The sequence below is a fragment of the Onychomys torridus genome, chromosome 4 (genome assembly GCF_903995425.1).
Source record: "Onychomys torridus chromosome 4, mOncTor1.1, whole genome shotgun sequence".
NCBI classification, from domain to species: domain Eukaryota; kingdom Metazoa; phylum Chordata; class Mammalia; order Rodentia; family Cricetidae; genus Onychomys; species Onychomys torridus.
The window spans coordinates 49,329,532-49,349,383 of record NC_050446.1 but is presented as its reverse complement, the minus strand read 5'-3'; the positions used below and the strand labels follow the sequence as shown (position 1 = coordinate 49,349,383).

Below are 19,852 nucleotides of genomic sequence, written 5' to 3'. Positions count from 1 at the left end.
CTGCATAATACACCTAGTTTATACAGTGCAGGGGATCGAACCCAGGGCCTTTGCATACGAGGCAAGCATTCTACCAACCACGCTACATTTCCAGCCCACCTAATCAACTTTTAAAGACTTATTTTCCCTTACATTTAACTATTCTTGAAAGAAAACTAAATTCCTCTATATTCTGATGACAAGCATCCCTTTAAAAAAACCTTACCATCACAGTTCGACTTTGCTCTCATACATTATCAGGAGGAGCATTTAAGATGCAGCCACAGCTGGCTGCAGTGGTACATTGTCAGTAGTGCCAGCTATTTGGGAGGCTGAGGCAGGAGGATTACTGGATCCAGGAGTTCAACAATGTAGAATTCTGCAGTGATGGTCTTAGGTGGCTGGCTGCAGAGCACAGCACTTCACTAGGACCCATGGCTGCTCCTCTGAAGGGCTCAGGTGCCTCTGGAGTGTCGTGTACAGATTGCCTATCTTAAAAGAAGTCACCACGAGGACCACCTATAATGTATCTTCACATCTTACGTCTCTATTTGCTATTTCCATTTCATACATAGAACAAGTAGTTCAGAAAGGCATATATTATCCAGCCTTACACAGGAAGCTGGCCACAGAACCTGGGCTATGCTTTAAACTTCATTTTTTTTTTTTTAATCTCGTAGAGTATGCTACCAGCTCCTCCCTAATCATCAGCTTCAGAGATGCCAATTTAAGACAAGTCCATACTCATCTGTCTGTTCTTACTTTCATTCACATACTAGGCATACATACACATAGTTTAATTTTTGAGATAGGTTTTGAATATCCCAGGCTGGTCTTGGACTTACTATGGAGACTTCTAATCTTCTGCTTCTGCTTCCCCAGTGCTGAGGATGATAGGCATGACCAGCCACACTTGGTTTACACAGGGCTGGCAGTCCAACCCAGGGCTTTGTGCATATTAGATAAGTACTCTATCAACTAAGTTACGTTTCCAACTCCAATAAAATATTTTGAGCATATGATTAGGCCACCGGTATGCTCTGTCACTCACACAATGCCACGTTTTTCCTATATGTCTCTCTTCTTCACTGCAAAAGAACACCAGCCCTACAGGGAAGCTGTATAATGTAATCTACGTGTTAATGCTCTAAAGTCGAAGGACTGAAAAAGGAAATACATACTTTAACCAGTTACTATACAGACCATAGACCATAGGACAGCACCAACTTTAAGCCACAGAATGAAAATATACCTCTCATAAAATTTACTGTGATCCAGCTTCTGCATCTACTTTCTATTGCTGCTAAGTGCTATAGAAACTCTGTGTGTGTGTGTGTGTGTGTGTGTGTGTGTGTGTGTGTGTGTGTGTGTGTGTGTGTAAACTCCCTCACAGAACCTGCAATCCATTTAGCAAGAAAGGCTATCACTATATAAGCTGGGGCAGTAACCCAGACTCAGTCTGGGTCTGGACAAGGATTAGCGGGATGTCAGGGAAGACTCAGTGGCATATTACCGGAGAAAGAGTGTGCTCAGGGAATGAAGCATGTGAGTGTGCCCGCAGGTTAGCATGTGAGTGTGCCCGCAGGTTAGCATGTGAGTATGCCTGCAGATTAGCATGTGAGTGTGCCTGCAGATGATTAGCATGTGAGTGTGCCTGCAGATGATTAACATGTGAGTGTGCCTGCAGATGATTAGCATGTGAGGTGTGCCTGCAGATGATTAGCATGTGAGGTGTGCCTGCAGATGATAACCATGAGAGTGTGTCTGCAGATTAGCATGTGAGTATGCCTGCAGATGATTAGCATGTGAGTGTGCCTGTAAACTAGCATGTGAGATATGTCTGCAGATTAGCATGTGAGTGTGCCTGCAGATTAGCATGTGAGGTATGTCTGCAGATGATTAGCATGTGAGGAAGTGTGAGTTGCAGCTGCTGTCCAATCAAATCAAATACAGTGGCCTGGAGTACTTTTATCAGAATAAAATGTCATGAGTTTAGGGGGAAAATCAATTTCAAGGTTTCTTTATAGTGGCTGGAACACAAGATTCTTTTGGTCCTAAAGAAGGTTCTAGTTCCTACATGTTGAAGACATGACAGTTTTATAGGTATTGCTCTGGGCTTAAATTCCATGTGCATGGGGTGATTATATTACATTCTTAGGGTTTTACTAGTATAGTACCATGTTTTCAACTGAGAAATTAAATCATACTGAAATGTGATCACAATTCTAGAGATCTGGTTGCACTAATCTAATTCAGTGCAAATAAATTCAGGTGAAATTTCCAATTAAGCAAGAGAGGAAGAAAACACTACTGAAATCACTGTATATGTTTTAACAGACACAAAAGTAGAGGCAATGTGATAACATTTAAACAGTACATGTTTGAAAATAAACTTGCAAAATCTGCTTATAGTTTAACCTAATTAGTTGCAATACGTACATTTCTTTTAATGCTTAATGCTTAAAACCCCACATTCTGAAGGGAAAAAAAAAATCACACTGGAAATAAGAGGGTCTAAACAGGGGTAGGGTAGAACACTCAACTTGTCACAGCATTGACAGTGTACTAATAGAAATAGTAACTATCCAAATGCCATATTCTTAAAGAAAAGTAACACTAAGCTATATAGGACTCCACTTGGAAAGAGGCAGCTGGAAGTCTCAAGAGCTGGAGTGGCCAGAGGCTGCAGGACGCCAGGGCCAAGGCAGGATGCACACAGCTGCAGGCTAGCAATTGAATCTTCCCAGAATGGAAGCACATGGGAAGGAGGTCTCCCAACGGGGCTCCTGTGGGAGTGTCACTGTGTTCTCTTCTCGGTGTGGGACAATGTGCTGGAAACATTCTGCATGAATCAACAAGACTTCTGTCCACACGCCCAGTTTGTCTCTAAGCCATTTCCACCAAAGGAGCACACTGCCCATTCATCCCTGGGCTCTGACTGGAAATGGGTATAAATTAAGGAAGAATTCCATATTTTTTAGGTTTCTTTGTTATTTTTTATGGCCTCTATTTTTGAATCAGTTGTAATACTGATTTGTCTAGTAAACTAGACAAATTTGAATTATGATTTTGTTTCTTTCTAGAATTTGATCACTCAATTGTTTTACTATTTAATCTGAGACTCATTTTTAAATTATGAAGTTTATTATGAAAATCTAAACACACATGAAACAGTATGTCTATATGCTATGATTGAGCTTCAGAACTTACCACTTCCAATCACATTCAATTTGTGTTACTGTCCACTGACCTTCACTATATTTTGAAGCAAATTCAAGACCAGCATCATTTTCTCCCTAACTATTTCTGTATGTATCCAAGGGTGTTTCTTTTAAAGCTGATCTTTGTAGGGAAAGGATATTGGCTATCCATGCTTACGGGTGATAAATGCAGGAAAGCCTAGGATTAGAATTTCTTCAGTCTTATTGTGACAGCTCAAAAACACCCCCTGGACCTGCCCCCCCCCCAGGGGGGCACACTAGAATTCTACAAAGCATGGCTTCTGTCTGCTCCTCAGTTAGACAGAAAGGCAATGGAAGAGACACTAGGAGCCATGGCAGACTGCCTGGGATCACATCCAGCCCCACCACTACAAGCCATGTGCCCCTGACTCATCATTTAACCTGTGTGGGCCTTGGCTCTCCATCTGTGAGCCAAGGGTGAGTTCAGCTCCTATATCCAAGAGTTAGTTAATAGAAAGTGCTCGAAACACGGCTTCACATATAGTGAGTACTGTGTTAGCTGTTTTTACAAGGCACGAAATTGTGTTTTGAGTCAAGAACGCCAAAGAGCACTGTTGAAAGAAGGAAGAGCTGATAATAGTCACTTGATCTAGAGGTCAAGACATGGAGATGTCAACACGGGGCTGCAGCAGTCATGGGGCATGCAGGCTTGGCAATCACTTTCGCTGTATAATGCTTTTCCCTGCGCCAAGTGTTAAAAACTCAGAAACGAACAGGTAAAATTTCAGAAGTTAGAACAATAACAAAAGTACCTTGGCATCAGCTTCCCAACACTGATGTAACAGTTCTGCAAAGCTTCTGGGGCAGCTGCTTGGAATGGTTAATCTCTACAAAGGGGAGGCAAACAGAAGAAGAAACAGGGCTTTACTCTTCGAGACAGGGAAATGTCCTTTGAAGGATCATCAAAGAGCTAATTTAAAAGCATAAACAAGACCCAGAACTTAAAGCTTCCCTGGATTAATACATGACGGGAGAATTCACGCACAGATTTGTTCTGGCGAACCTCCAAAGAATCCCGCTTTCCCACATGGGCATCAGGGTAGTTGGAAAGGTCAGGTTCATCCTGACAAATGCAACAAAGCGATCTCATCTCAAAGAGACTACAGCAGGAGAGGGGCAAGCTGGGACACAACGCTACATCTAACACCACAAACTTATTACTATGTTTTTATAGGCAGCTTGTGATTCCTGCACACCAGCCAGGTATCTAGGAAACAAGTTGAGTTTTGGCAATAGGTTCGAAGCTCTGAAAACATCTTTGGCACAGAAGATCACTCTGCATTTTCGCACTGGTAATTGCGAATCTGCCATTCAGCATGCTTGATTCATTACGGCTTTACCTTCAGTCACACCCGTGTACTGAAATGGACTTGATACAAAACAGATTAGCTTGTGAGGATCAATCCTACTCTCCCACCCTACAGTTCTGGTTTGCATAGACCATGACATGCCCCTATCCTCAAGGGGAATTTTTGTTTTAAAAGGCTTGAGGGGCCAGCCAATAACTCAGTAACAGCAAAAGAATGGCCTGGCATGTATGGGGCACTGAGTTTGAGCCTCTACACCATAAAAATAAATGATGACTAGACATCCTTCAATATACTATAAAGCATCATATAATCAAGAACTCTCTTGTAAACCACCAAATCACAAATGTTCCATGTGGCTTTATGTTAGCCTAGTAAACAAAATAAAGTTTAAAGTTTTCTGGACTTGGCATCTAACTGAGCTACAAATAAACAGAAAATATTTTTGAACCGTTTCCAAATACACCAGACTTCCCACGAGTACAATGCCCACACATAAGAAATCAAAGGAGAGTGATTTTTTTTTTTTTTTTTTTTTTTGCATCAGTCATAACCTAACTACAATTTTAAGAACTGTCTCTAGCAACAGTGCAGGTCTTGGAACTAAGTCATTAACATGCTCACCTCTCTCAGGCTGTATCTGCAGCCCTTAGTCCATTTAACCACAAGGCTAAGCACCTTAAGTGGCCTTGTCATCTTGTCTAGCAAGGTCTTGCCTGAGCATGTGTGCACGGTAGTATTTCCACTTAGTCTGCATATTACAGGGTTATACTGACTCGAAGCATGATGCACGTCGGGGAGCTGAGGTTTTCTGGCTTTCTTCAGCAAAACGAGGGCCATCAATGTCATTGTTAGAAAGAGAGCCCTGGGGTTGGGCAGGGCAACAGACACTCAGGAAGCCCTGGGCTGCATCCCCAGTGCAGAGGGTGTGTGTGTGTGTGTGTGTGTGTGTGTGTGTGTGTGTGTGTGTGACTGCGCATGGATGTGGTGGAGTGCAGAACTGTGCCACTGTAAAGCACTAAGGTTTAACTCCCTGGAAGTGTCTGCCAAATTTTACAAATAGAAAATTTAAAACTGAATTTGGGTGAAGCTATGCATATAACTAGGAAGATGAGCATCTGGGCAAGAAAATTGATAGTCTACATTTAGAATCACACACACCCTTCACATCAAAATTAAGTTAACAGAATAAAAGAGATCCTCACCGAATGAAAGCTATGTCAAGCCTCTCAAACTCCCAGTCTGTTGACCGCACAGAATGGAACAGTATGTTTCAACTGTTACTTTACTATGCTGTGACCTGCACATTTTTTTCAGAGATCTGAAGGAAAATCAGCTGTTTGCTTAAAAACCAGAAGAAGATTGGGAGGTGGGAATGAATGAGGACACACTACAGATGCACACATGCACCTGCGTGTACTCTCTACAAATAAGCAGAGTGGGTTTCAGATGAATGCACCTCAGTGCAGCCTAACCTCAGTGGTTACCACTGGCGCCAATGCCAACAGGCTTAAGTTGGGTGGCCTTTTGTCCTTTTTTCTTACTGGAAAGCCTTTTTAGACACATTTCAAACATTACACAAAGAAAAGGTAATTTTTAATATCTAATACTGTCAAGTGTTAGCTAATCACAGACTCAGACACTTTTATGTAAAGGATTTCTTTGGTGTATTAAAAAGTACTTTAAAATATAATCTGAAGTATTCATGTCCTGATTACACAATTTTAATGCATTCCTAATGATTCCAAACACCCTGAAATGGCCAGATCTTTGTACTATGCAGTAGCATTACTTACAGCTTAGACATTTTAGAATAAAGGTTTCACATTTAAAAGTAGAGTGTCTCCTAATAACTAAAGTAGGTGGGGTATTTAAAAAAGTCTTTATATCATTTTATACATAAGATGTGAAAATATTTAAGTTTTTATCTTTCTGAAGTTAGGGTAGTAGATTGAATTTTAAGTTTAAAAAGTTTTGTACATAAAATAGATTTCTAATTAATTCATTCATTTGTTAAGTGTGTGTGTGTGTGTGTGTGTGTGTGTGTGTGTGTGTGTGTAAAAGCGTGCCTGTGCTGTGGTGTGCATGTTGAGGTGGAAAAGACAATATGAGGATGCAAGTTCTCTCCCAAAATGTGGGTATCGGGAATTGAACTCAGGTTGTTAGGCTTGGTAGCAAGTGCCTCTACCTGCTGAGCCATCTCATTGCTCTCAATTAAAATTTAAGTTTTATGATTTTTTTTACATTAATTAATTTGCTATTTACAAAAAACCACTCTTTTATACAAGAACCCAAGTATTTATAAAAGTAGAAATTATACTCTAAAACATTCTGAAGGCCTACTGATTTTCATGGAAATAAAAAAGCAAATATTTGTATCTCCTAGGAATACTAAAAATAGTTCTTAGGAGTGCCCTCTTAAGCTCATGCCTTCTGTAAGGTTCACTGCTTGCTTGGTAAGGTGTAACAAGGGTTTATGAATCTATTTTTAATAGAGGTTAACATCAGAAAAAAAAAATGATGAGTCAAAAGCCTTATTCCATAAAAGGAAGAAGCAAAGATCCTCAGAGGAAATGTTAGAAAGCGTGATTTTCCTGTAGCTCAGTGAGAATGATCTATGTGGAGGGAAGGGTTATAGAGGGGTTCCCACCTAGTTAAGAGTGCAGTCCCTCCCTAACTGCCCGGCTTGGATGCCACTGCAGCTATATTCGGTATTAGCAGTGGGGACACTGGGGACACAGGATTCTCCATAATATTTTTTACAGACTCTTAGGAGTCCATAATTATTTCAATGTAAAAAGCTTTTTTAAAAAAGCAACCCTACTAATTGGATATAGATGGTACAGAAGGACTAGATAGATCACATTAACAATCTCTCCTTGGCAGTCTAAACACATCGTCCTTATTTAAATGAAGATGTGAAAATATGGAAACCTTTCTCCAGCCCAATAACTGAAAGTATTCAACAGTAAAGATAAATAAAATATTGGGAGTGGGAGAGGTTTACGAGTTACGTTTCTTGAAGTCTCAGTTTTGTTATTAAGTGAATTCAGTTTCTGGGAATTGCTTTAACACTGTGTGAGTAGATTTTGCTTGGAAAGCCAATGACAATGCCTCTAATGTGACAGAATGAAGAGACCTTCTTGAAGAACCCTGGAAATCCCTTCTAGGCTTAATAGCCACATTTTTTTTTTTTTTTGACAAGTAATACTGTGTAGAATGGGACCAACAGACAATTCTCCTTCATTCAACCAGTTTTACTTCAAGTCATTGGTAAGCTGAGCGAACTAGGTCACCATGTGGGTTCTCTCAACCTCCTGGTTCTTAACAAACAACTGTTTAGGAAGCCTTTGAGATGTCTCCATTAGCTATGAACCACTTAATGCAGACACCCCGATATGTCCAATGGGATCTGTAGGGGACGGAAGGAAGTAGCTTCCTTGTGTGTGATGCTACGGGGTTTTGAGGGGTGTTGGTGGGGGCTTCCCAGCCCTCAGGCAGGATGGAAGCTGCCATTCTCTTCAGCTTTAAATATCCAATGCTTTGGAAATGAATTGGATTGCACCTATTCTGCCTTTCTCTAGATTAAAAAAAAATTGCAAAATTCGAATTATTCTGTCAACTCTGGAGGATCTGGGTGGCTTTCTAAACCCCTTTCCTAAAGTATCCTGTGTAGTGTAGAGATTGCTTCCAGGTCAGCTGAAGGTCAATGCTCTCTTCACTTGGATTCATCAGACCTGAAGTAAACACTCAACCATCTCTCTGGCAAGAGACACAGAAGGGAAGCAGTAGGTCCTCATGTCCCAAACTATTAGTTATCTCATGAGAGGCCTCACTGTACAGTGCATGGGAAATGACTATCTTCTAATTAAAACCTAACAGCTCTTGCGAAGCAATGAGTGAGGCCTGGTCTTGCAAGGAAGTCCTTTTCATCTCTTCTGCTGGCAGCCCTCTCCCATCAAATTCAGCCACCACAATGTGCCACTCATTCCCAATGAGTCCGGAGGACAAATTAGTCAGGTAGTTATGGGTTAATGGGATCCAGGAGACAGAATCTTGGTTTCTCCTGGTCAACAGTGGCTTTCTGATTAACCTAGCTTGCTCTGTGCTCATACAGGGTCAATCCAGTTCTGTTAACGCGCTAAAAAGGGGCTATCTTTAGATATTCTTCTGGAGAGGATTTTACTTTAAGGACTCACTTGGCCTTTGTACACAGATATGGAAATGAAGAAGTTCCTGGAAATAAGTTGTTTTGCCTTGCAAGCACAAGCGTGCCCGTCCAGGAAGCCATCTAAGTTCTCCTAATGCCGTGACATTGGATGCTTCGTCCTTATGCTGAGAGATTTCCATAGCTGTGCGTTTCAGTGACAATTTGAAACCTTTCAAAATGTAGTTGCTCTCTTTGATATGGATGTGCCATGTTCTCTGATGTAGGCTCATAGGTCCAACCAGCTGAAAGCCTCAATTTGTGGGCAGAAGAAAGGCGAGGCTGGGGACCCAGCACAAACGGTGTTTACGCCACTGAAGTCCCTTTGAAATGGAGCGACTCTGCATGAGGAAGGCAGCACCGGTGCCACTGCCTCGCCAATTCCAGTGAGGAGCTCATCTTCAATGTAGTGCTCAACGTAGGTGGCAAAACTGTAATTTTTCCCCCTTTTGAAACTATTTTTTCTTCTTTTATTTTTGAAATTCTCATCTAAGCGACAGTTTCTTGTACTATAGTGACTCCTGCTGGGAGAGGTAAGTTGAAGTAGCTGAAGGTCTCTTACAGATATATCAACTCCCGGCCAGTAAAAAAGATGTCCTAAACGCAGGAGATGCAGTTAAACTGTTCCCCTACCTTGGACGCAATGGCTTCTTTCATCACTAAGAACAAACCCCCAGGTTTTACAATTGAGACTGAGAAACTAGTACAGTACTTGTACAATTTTTGATCTACAGCATCACGACGTGAAGCTGCAACAATTAGATGTAAAGGGTCCATTCATGAGGAATAACATCACTTTGACCCTTTGTGTTAGCTCCTACTGCTAATCTTTCCATAAGCGTGAACTTACTTTCAATTTGAAGAAGATGAAAAAGTCTTTTGCAAAACCCCAATACTGTTTTCTGATCTATGCACCTGAATGGAGAAACGGAGTCTTACCTCGTTTTTTTCCACTACAAGCCAAGCTACTTGTAATCCTTCCAAACCTTTAAAGGGGACCTCCCTTGTTAGCATCTCCCAGAGAACCTGTAACAAAAAGAAAATGGAATTTTTATTCTGGTACTTTATATTGGTATATTACTGAAAACGTAGCTAGCATTTAATTGTATCCAATTACTAGAGGTAGCCAAGCATCTGTAGAAACTTAGACGATGTATGTATATATTCATACATAGGACTTCTACCATATGTTATATACTTTCGTGTTCTTTGTATATAAAGAAAAAACTTGTTTTAGCAATTGGAGTGTCTACATTTAAGATTTTAAATTAGTGATTAAACTTGATCTTTTTACTCATTGGGATTTTCACATATTGCCACAAACTAGGTTTTGTATTTTGTGAGAGAGCAGTCTTTTTTTTTTTTTTTTTTTGCCTTGAATCTCAGATACATTTTTTAATTAGATAGTAACCAGGAATTCAATACAGTTTTTAAAGGTTCAATAATGGCCACATTAAAAAAAAAACAACGTCTCCAGTTCAAAACACTAGCAAACTCATCTGTCCCTTACTGGCAGATATCTGTAAAATTATAACATTTAGATTTTGTGGTTTGGACAAATTTCCCTCAGAATGAGTCAGTCTAAGGGATCCATTTCTACATACATATATTATGCCATATTTTAAAGGATAGCACACATTTAATACACATATAAGCTGGCTGTGTGCATGAGTGCATATGTGTGCCCAACTGGGTGTAAAACTCAAGCGTGGCAATGAACATCAATAGAAATGCTAAGGAAAGCAAGCTAGTGCCAGGATGGAGATTTGAATACCCAGTTTCTGTCTCTTTTTATTCAAATAGGTATCCAATTTTTTTTTTTTTTTTTTTTTGAGACAGAGTCTGGCTATGTAGCTCAGGCTAGCCTTGAACTCAGGATCCTCCTGCCTCAGCCTCCCAAGTGCTTGAATTACAGGCATGTGTCACCCTGCCAGCCTGACACCACAAAGTCTGGTCTACTAGTACTTTGCAAAGGACAAAAACAATTCTAATTTTGCTAATTATCATAATATGACAACCACTATAATTTATATTGGATGCCTAATATGCTCTAAATCTCCATTACATGTGTCCCCTTGAACATTATCAAGCCTCAGAAATCATCCTCAATTTACAGGTGAGGAAATGAGTGTCTAGGAAAGTCAGATAAACTTGCCTACAGACACTCAGCTACTGAGTGAGATACCAGCCACAGCAGGGATACAAGCTGCTTCCTTACTCGGAGGCTGTGCTTTCGTCCCATGTAACTCGAGGGACGGACAGGGACACTCCAGGGCCAGCGGGAACACAACAGGCTCTGCTGTAGGTGTGGAGCCAAGGAAGGCTCAGGGGAAGACCCTGCACAGTAGCGTTTGCTCTCTCTGGCTGCAAACTCAGAAATCTGTTTCTACATAGACATCTAGCTGGAGGGCAAGGCTCAGTTTGAGCAAATCCTGTAAGCCTTTAACTGTATACCCATCATAGCCTCAGCCAGCCTGCTGCCTTGTTCACGCTATAACATGTGAAATGAGTGCTGGCTAATATGAAGATAATTAACAAGAAAATCAGGGAAATTGACAGACGCTCCTCAAGCATGAGGGGGAAAAAAATCCCGACGCCTCTTCGGGCTTTTAATCAAGTGTGTAAGGTACTTCTTCAGAAGAGCTACTGAATAATTCTCTGTGAGTCACACGAGTGATTAGGAAAAGGTAAGGGGCATCCCAGAGGGGGCGATTCTAGTGCTGGCTGGGAGGGAGGCAGGGTAGGAGGCAGCACAGGTATGGAGTCACCCTGCCACCCTGCCTGTGCAGGGGAGGGGGCGGAGCTAGGCTGAGCAGGAGATGAAGGCCCTCAACTGGCTGTGATGACCACACTCTGTTGGTCCTGGGGACAGAGGAGGAAAGGAAGTGAAGGGTGGGGAATGGATCGATTTGGCACTGCTGAGGAAAATGGAAATAAGGAGGCAGCGGCAAAGAAACCAGATGCTCCAGGCCCGCAAACACTCAGGTGAACAACTCACGCCTCCCCCTTTCATGGTCTGGAGGGCGGGCCAGGCGGGCAAGCACAACACACACACACAAATGTGTGTCCACACGTGGAATCTGCCTGGATTCTAGAGTAAAATGCAGCCCCAAGAGTCTGAGGAAATAGCATCACAGGGTACCTCTTCTTCATTTTTTTAGACCAAAATGCTGGCCTGGAAAATACCAAAAGTCTAATAAACTAAGAGTTATAACCCAGAAACAACTGGCCAGTGTCCCCATCTGTGTCTCTGAACAGCTACGGAACCCACACAGGTCTTGTGTTTGGTTCCAGTCTCCGTGCCTCCCATGATTTCCCTTTATTAATTCCCCAGATTTGGGAATGTACCCAAATGGAAGCAGAACCAGCTTGGATGGCTTTTTTTCTACATTCAATAAAAATGACATTTGGCACAAAAAAAGTAAGTTTGTTGAGGAAGTCACTCGGAGGTCTAAAAATACATAAGCCGATGCCTTAAAATACCAGTTCCGAGGACTCAGGCCAAACACTGCTGTGATCTTTCACCTTAAAAATATTTTCCAACTCATTGTATATCGAGATGTCCTCCCAGCTAAACTGCACTCACAAGGAAAAGTTCTATTTTCAGTGTATAGAGCAGAAACTTGGATGCGACTGCCTTTTCTCTCACAAACAATAGGAAGCCATTACCTGAGCCTGGCTGGTTCTGGAACAGGCCTCCAGACAGGCTGCAGAGGCTGCCTCTAAAGTTAGCACAGTCCAAGCTGGCTTTCCTAGAAGCTCCTAGGAAGGTAACCCTTGGCACCGGGGAGGGCGGCAGGCTGAGGGTTCTCCCAAGGCTGGTCTTCCAGTCATCTGGGCTCTTCTTTTTAGCAGATCATGTACTCAACATACTCCCAATCTTTCAGGACACACTCTCCTGGGGGTGCACAAACACCTCCTTTCTTATAAAACGGGGAAAGGACAATTGCCTGCCAAGCACTGCTTGGAAACAGGAAGTTTTTTGAAAGCAGTACAAGGCTTGTTAGTCTTGCCATGTGTTAAGAGCAACACAAGATTATCAGTCCGAGAAAGGTAAAAAGCAAAAACCTGTCTTGGCCTTTTTGGGTGAGTTTCCAAAACCAACACTTTAATGCCTGTGTTCTTCATGAACTATGGGATGGTTTATGCTAGAATGATGCTCCTCCTTTTGAAGGGACACCACAGTTCTGTATAAGTATACTGTTGTTTTTAGGTTGATGCCAGTTTTGAAGGTTGAGGATCACAAACTCCTATGCCTAACACGGCCTCGATTGGAACAACTACCCTCTCTCTTTCTCTGGTGTCCAACCCACTGGGAACTCACAATGGCTTTTCATGTTTGTTTGTTTAAAACAAAGGGTTCTGGAGAGCAAGCCTTGGCTTTTTCCCTTGCACTGATGACACTTATTTAGAATGAACAGAGGAGAGGGACAGAGTTACCTGCAATAATGAGTGCTTATCACTAAATTAACTGCAGTTCTGCTGACAGAGTTCTCTGTGAGGCTGCCAGCATCTCAGCCTAAAGAGAAACTAACAACAGAAGATGATTTTTATCTTGACTTATTTTATGCATGTGGAGAATCTGTTCTCTCCTAATATGTGGGTTATCGTAGGAATTAAATTCAGTTCCTCAGGCTTGCCAGCAAACACCATTAGCCACAATGAGCCATTTCTCCGGCCCAGATGCTGGCTTTGCTGTTGTTTTGAGATTTATATTTATATTTATTTTATTTTATGTTAAGTTTGCTTGAAGGCATGTCTGTGCATGACACATGTGCATGACAGGTATGCAGTGCCTGCAGAGGCCAGAAGAGGGCATCGGATCCCCTGGGCCTAGAGTTACAGACAGCTATCAACCCCCATGTGGGTGCTGGGAACTGAACTGAGGTCCTCTGGAGGAGCAGCCATCTCTTCAGCCTCCTAGAAGCTGTTTTTGAAGAGATAGGGAAACATTTCTATTTCTGCAACTCAAGGGCAGGAAGGCTCTTGCATGAATTTGGAATAGAGACTTATACAGTCAGGGGACGGGACAGTCAGGGTTCTAAGCTACACCTGGTATGTGGTGTAGGTGTAATCCTGGCAGTGTGGATGTGCTTTAGGAAATGGTTTCTTAAGTTTGTGTTAAGTCCCTTCCCCAGACAGCAGGATGGACCATGTCTTTAATACCAGAGGTTAGGTAACAGGCAGATCTCTGTGAGTTCTAGGCCAGCCTAGCCTACATAGGAAATTCCAGGTCAACCAGGGCTACATAGCAAGCCCTTGACTTACAAACAAAACAGAACAAAAACCAGCCTTCTAGGAGGCTGAAGAGATGGCTGCTCCTCCAGAGGACCTCAGTTCAGTTCCCAGCACCCACATGGGGGTTGATAGCTGTCTGTAACTCTAGGCCCAGGGGATCCGATGCCCAATTCTGGCCTCTGCAGGCACTGCACACCTGTCATGCACATGTGTCATGCACAGACATACCTTCAAGCAAACTTAACATAAAATAAAATAAATATAAATATAAATCTCAAAACAACAGCAAAGCCAAACCAAGGCACGCACAGGCAGGGTGGTACACATGTAGACGGAAGGCCTCCTGTGTGAATGCAGAGATCCATTTCTCAAAAGTTGTGGCCAGTCTCTGGAGTGAAAGGTTTTTCTAAACAAATGGAAAACCTACAGCTCTGGAAAGATGGCTTCAGACTGTGCTTAAGGAAGTGGTCAGTGAGAACGGCCAAAGGGATTTAAAGTCACAGGAGAGATCTTAGCTGGGTCTCAGAAGCCATGGCTCAACAGCTATGGTTTCCAGAGGGAAAGGCATTAATTCTTGGCTACAGGCACCAAAAGGGTACTGTCTTAAGGAAAGGCAGACTGGTGCATTTCACATCAAGTCCAGGCATCTGGAAGCTTTTGGAAAAAAGTGATACAGGCTTTATTTTCATAAATGCAATAATACTGAAACTAAAAGGTTATGCTATACATAACTCATAGCTGTGACTTTAGGTCAAAAATTTCAATAGGGAAATTCCAAGGCTTGGGGAGAATTGTCAAAGGAAATGCAATAATGGACTGTTGGGGTAGAAAATAAGCCTCCAACCATCGGATTAACCAAACCGTGCAAGCTAATTTAAAACCATGACTAAGCTGGGCGGTGGTGGCGCACACCTGTAATCCCAGCACTCTGGAGGTAGAGCCAGGCGGATCTCTGTGAGTTCGAGGCCAGCCTGGTCTACAAAGCGACGTCCAGGACAGCCTCCAAAGCTACAGAGAAACCCTGTCTCGAAAACCAAACCAAACCCATGACTGTCTGTTTCTCTATTTTCATATATACCTGCACATGCAAGGAGAGCTGGCCTCCTCCTCAGTCACATGACCAGCTGGACTATGGTCAAATGACCCATGTGTTTCGGCCATTCTGACATCTTCCTGAACCCCCTTGCTCCATAGAAGGGTCTGCAGAGGATGGCCTGCTGCCAGCATGGAAGCAGCCCTCAAAGCTGAAGCCATGGCTGCCTGGTTCCTTATAGCAAGAGCACACTGGCTTCCATTCAACAGCATGAAGTGAGGTACTGGCACTGTCAAATGCTACGAGAAATGTAAATCAACCTGCGCTGCTCTCCAGCCCAGAGACTAACTCAATAAGCATCATTTTCCCCGAATAAAGGAATGTAACTTGGTAAGAGAAAACAATTTCACAAGACTTCCTTTTTCTCCTTCTGCAGTACTGGGGATTGAACCCAGGGCCCTGAATATGCCGGGCAAATGTTCCACCTCCCAGTGAAGCCCTAGCACAAAAAGTCTTCAACTGTAACAAAGCTCCCCTTTTCAGAATTTCCAGATGAATGTGAGACAATTACACTGTAATAACCCTGACGCAGAATGCCGCTTCAGAAGCTCGTTTCCTCTGGAACTATGGCTTTGCTTCTCCCCTTGTATCAACGAGAACGATTTCTTCACTTCCAGTAGCAATGCGGTTTCCATTCTTAGAACCGTTCAGAATGAAGGGGAATTAGACATTTAAAGTGGATACTAGTGTCATCCTTTAAAACCCCAGACTTGCTGAGCATGGTGGCATACGCCTTTAATCTAGCACTTGGGAGGCAGAGGTGTAAGGATGGATCTCTGTGAGTTTGAGGCCAGCCTGGTCTACAGAACGAGTTCCAGGATAGCCAGGGCTACACAGAGAAACCATGTCTTGGAAAAAAAACCAAAACAAAAAAACCCTAAACTTTAACTAAAAATATATCTATTCTTGAAATTATTTTCAATAGCCAACAAAATTCACCTGAGCATAAGAAGTTCATGATTTCGGAAGCACTGGACAACTGGGAAGTCCCCACACGTAAGGAAGCCAGCAGACTGATGGGGGAAGGGCGTACCTGACATGCGTTCTTTCTCTGGCCTCTGCCGCCCACCTCAGGAAAAGGGGTATGCCTCGGGGCGTGAGCTAGATCTTACAATGAAAGTGTCCCTCTTGCAAGGTGATATAAACGGTGACATGGTATATGTCGCCTAGATGGTGACGACATCCAGAGATAAAGCATGTACAACACTTTAGGGGAAAAAAAATCTTCAAAAAAGGGGCCAGAAAGAATTCCCTCCTGAAGCAGGAGCTACCCTACCAGAAGTTTCTTCCTCGCAAAGGATCCTTCCTTACCTGGTTCCTCCCCACATTCTATCTACCCTTGTTCCCATCGGTTGTCATTCTCCACTAACAAATTCAACACATGTCTTTGTGGGACTTGCAGCAGACTTGGGGTAAGGTTATCTGGTCTGACTACATGTTCTTTTATAGTTCTAGAAACGTACAAGCATGGCTCACTTGGCAGTTATTGGTGGCCACACACCATGTGGGCAATCTATTACAATCCAGTATATTCCATGAGACCCGCAGGGTCAGTGAATTACATAGCTATTCTACAGTCTATTTCCACCCCGTACAGTGCATTTGGGGGGTGGGGAGGGGGATATGGGGGGGAGCACTGATCAGGTTCTGCATTATTCACTTCTTGGAAGCAGTGATGGTTCTTCTCAACGCAGGGCAGAGAACCGGAGTCACAAGTGATCCAAGTGACATTGTGACAGCTAGAAAGCTCTGTCCCTGTGCCGCCACCGTAGGTGATCCTCCTGTCTCAGACACAAGCTTCTCTGGGCTGTTTGCCCCTCGTATGTCCCTTGGTGAACAAGAAACGAGAAACACACTCACCACACCATAGGAGTATGTGTCACAGGTTTCAGACACGGGGAGACTCTGGATAACTTCTGGAGCCATCCACGGGAAAGTTCCAACCAAGGACATGTGTGTTGTGTGGTTATGGAACCGAGAGGCACCGAAGTCACAAATCTGAGGACACAGGAACCAACATCAGCTTTTTACCCAGCTCTGATGAGAGATTATCCATCAGAAATGAACAGCTTTCTCCAGAGGAAAGGAAACAGCCTTACCTTCAGTACTCCATCAGCAGCAATGACGACTGAAAGAGAACACAGGGAAATTACAATAACCATTTTGTTTGAATTGCCTTGCACTGGAGAAAAGCAGAGCTTCAGATTTCTAATTTTGACATCACTACATTTCCAACTTCACAGTATAAGCTGGGCATGGTGGTGTGTGCCCTAAATCCCAGGCTGAGGCAGGAGGACGACCATTAGTTTGTGGCCATCCTGGGCTATATAGCAAGAACCAAACCTGTCAGGGATATATAACAAGATCCTGCTCCAAACACACACACACACACACACACACACACACACACACACACACACACAGACAGAGAGAGAGAGAGAGAGAGAGAGACAGACAGACAGACAGACAGACAGACATACACAGAGACAGAGAGAGAGCGAGAGGCAGGGAGAGATAGACAGAGAATTTTATATTATAAAAGGTATATTTGCTGGATTTGAGAGTTTGTATAAGGGAGACAACATTTTAAAATGCTTAATTCTATGAGGTGCTGCTCCAAATGACTTTTAAGATACTTGTTTCATACAAATGCAGTGAGGGAAACAAGGCACTGGTACTGTACTCTCCAAGAAAGAAAATGGAGGAGTAGCTTTCTAAGGCAGGAGGGGGAACATGGGAAAAGCAGTTTGGACATAATACATTTTTATTTATTTATTTATTTATTTTTGGTTTTTTGAGACAGGGTTTCTCTGTGTAGTTTTGGTGCCTTTCCTGGATCATGCTCTGTAGACCAGGTTGGCCTTGAACTCACAGAGAGGCGTGAGCCACCACCGCCCGGCTCTCAGATATTTCTAATAAACAGTCTGAAAGTGGACATCAGCTTGGGAGCATTGACACAGAAGTAGGGCTGTCATGGGAGTGGGAAGACAAGAGAGAAGCTTATGGACTGAAGCCTCAAGAGGGGTTCTGGGATTTGTTTAGTAAGCCACTCAGTGTTTGAGCATGGTAGATCATCAATACGGTAGCTGTTCCTGGTGATTTTGATAACTGAAGAAAATATTCTGTGTCATCTAATACACAAAAATAACCTCAAAGTAAATGTATGATTGGGAGGAATGAGCTGCATACTTTTGCAAAGAAAAATGTGAATAAATATTGCTATTACTCTATTGTTCTTAAAATATCTCCCAATTTCTCTTTCTTAATGTAAGATTAGTAAGTGCTCACTAAAAAAATGACATTAGAAAAATACTTACTATGGGGGCTGGAGAGATGGTTCAGTGGGGGATGAAAACACTTGTCATGCAGCCTGGCGACCTGAGTTGGACCCCAGAGACCCATGTATAAAGGTAGGGAGAGAGAACTGACTTCTTCTTGTCCCTGCCTGTCAAAAGCACACCACAGCATGTGCATGTACACTAATACATGCCAGACGCACACATACACTAATAATGTGTTTTGATTTTTATTTCACTTACTTACTTATTTTGTGTATGTGTGTGGGTGCATATAGGCCATGGTAAGCACATGGAGATCAGAGAAGAACGTGTGGAAGTCAGTCCTCTCCTTCTAACGTGTGGTTTCTGGGCACTGAACTCAGGTTGTCAGGCTTGGTGGCGAGTGCTTTTAACCACTGAGCTGTCTTGCTGGCCCCTAACTTAAGTTTTCAAAAATACTCTGGAAAAATGAAGTCTCGCTCCTCCCAGTAAAAATAAATTGCCAAAGTTAGGCTGATCTGATCATCTTTTCATGTTAATGTTTCCTATTAACAACGTAACTTGAAATTTTTTAAAAATGAGGAACTGGCCATTGTTGTATAGCCTTCATGCTAAGTACATGGGTTTGAAATACCAAATAACTTGTTTATATTGAGATTAATAGCATGAACTGAAATTTTAGTCATAAAAGCCTGCTACTTCCTACCCGATTAGAGTTTATTTTCTAATGACTTCCTGTTAGCCAGCTCTGTATCACAAGTATTTCTGCCCCAGAAGAACCAAAGAGCAAAGAGGACCAAAAGGGTGTGACACTAAATTGAGCCAGCCAACCAGGTGAGGAGGGGCCGGCCTGGGTTCCTGACAGTGGCAGCTGCCTACGACTTCCTGCCCTTCCTGTTCACCACCTGTCAGACCTTGGCCTGGAGGTCCCGAGTGGGAGCAGAGCACCTGGGGCCCTGCCCAGGATCTCTGGTCACCTGCTGCCATCCCCCACTCTAAGGATCACACTGTTGGTAAATTTCCATTTTAGCTACATGGATATTAAATTTCTAAGAATAAATGCTTTCCTGCCCTACTGCATTTTCTGGACAGTGTAGAAATGACCAAGAGCAAGGGCTGCTTTCTTTCTTCTCTTAAGCAGCAAACTTGGATGCCTCCTTAGCTCTGCTAAAGCTAAACAATCCTACTGCCTTTCTGGTAACTCTGAAGTGACGTAATGGAAGGAGGTAGCATCTAATCCTGGGAGCTATTTTAAGACGCTCACTTTCCAAACGATAAATATAGGCTCATAAACTATAGAAAGCATAGACGAGAGAAGGAAAAAAAGGAATGCCTTTGCCTTCTGAACTCGCAAGCATACTGGTCATTTGGGGGCACTACTCCAGGTAATATGGGCATGAGTGATCAAAAGATGTATACCATATAATTCAGAAATAAAACTCAAAATTGCTGGCAGAAGGAAGCATCTAAGAATAGGAGACTTACAATACGTGACTACACACTTGAAC

The 19,852-nt window shown here is 42.7% G+C and overlaps 1 protein-coding gene across 3 annotated transcripts in view; it reads right to left on the bottom strand.

Annotated features, from left to right (window-relative positions):
• Nucleotides 1–19,852, bottom strand: part of Map3k20 (mitogen-activated protein kinase kinase kinase 20) — a 163,708-nt gene that overhangs the window by 61,256 nt on the left and 82,600 nt on the right. For all 3 annotated transcript variants that reach the window (XM_036185842.1, XM_036185844.1, XM_036185843.1), the window contains exons 6-9: nt 17,166–17,194; nt 16,927–17,064; nt 9,675–9,761; nt 3,974–4,048 (exon numbers count right to left, since the gene is read on the bottom strand). In XM_036185842.1, the coding sequence (XP_036041735.1) occupies nt 3,974–4,048; nt 9,675–9,761; nt 16,927–17,064; nt 17,166–17,194 (329 nt within the window). The remainder of the gene's footprint in view (nt 1–3,973; nt 4,049–9,674; nt 9,762–16,926; nt 17,065–17,165; nt 17,195–19,852) is intronic.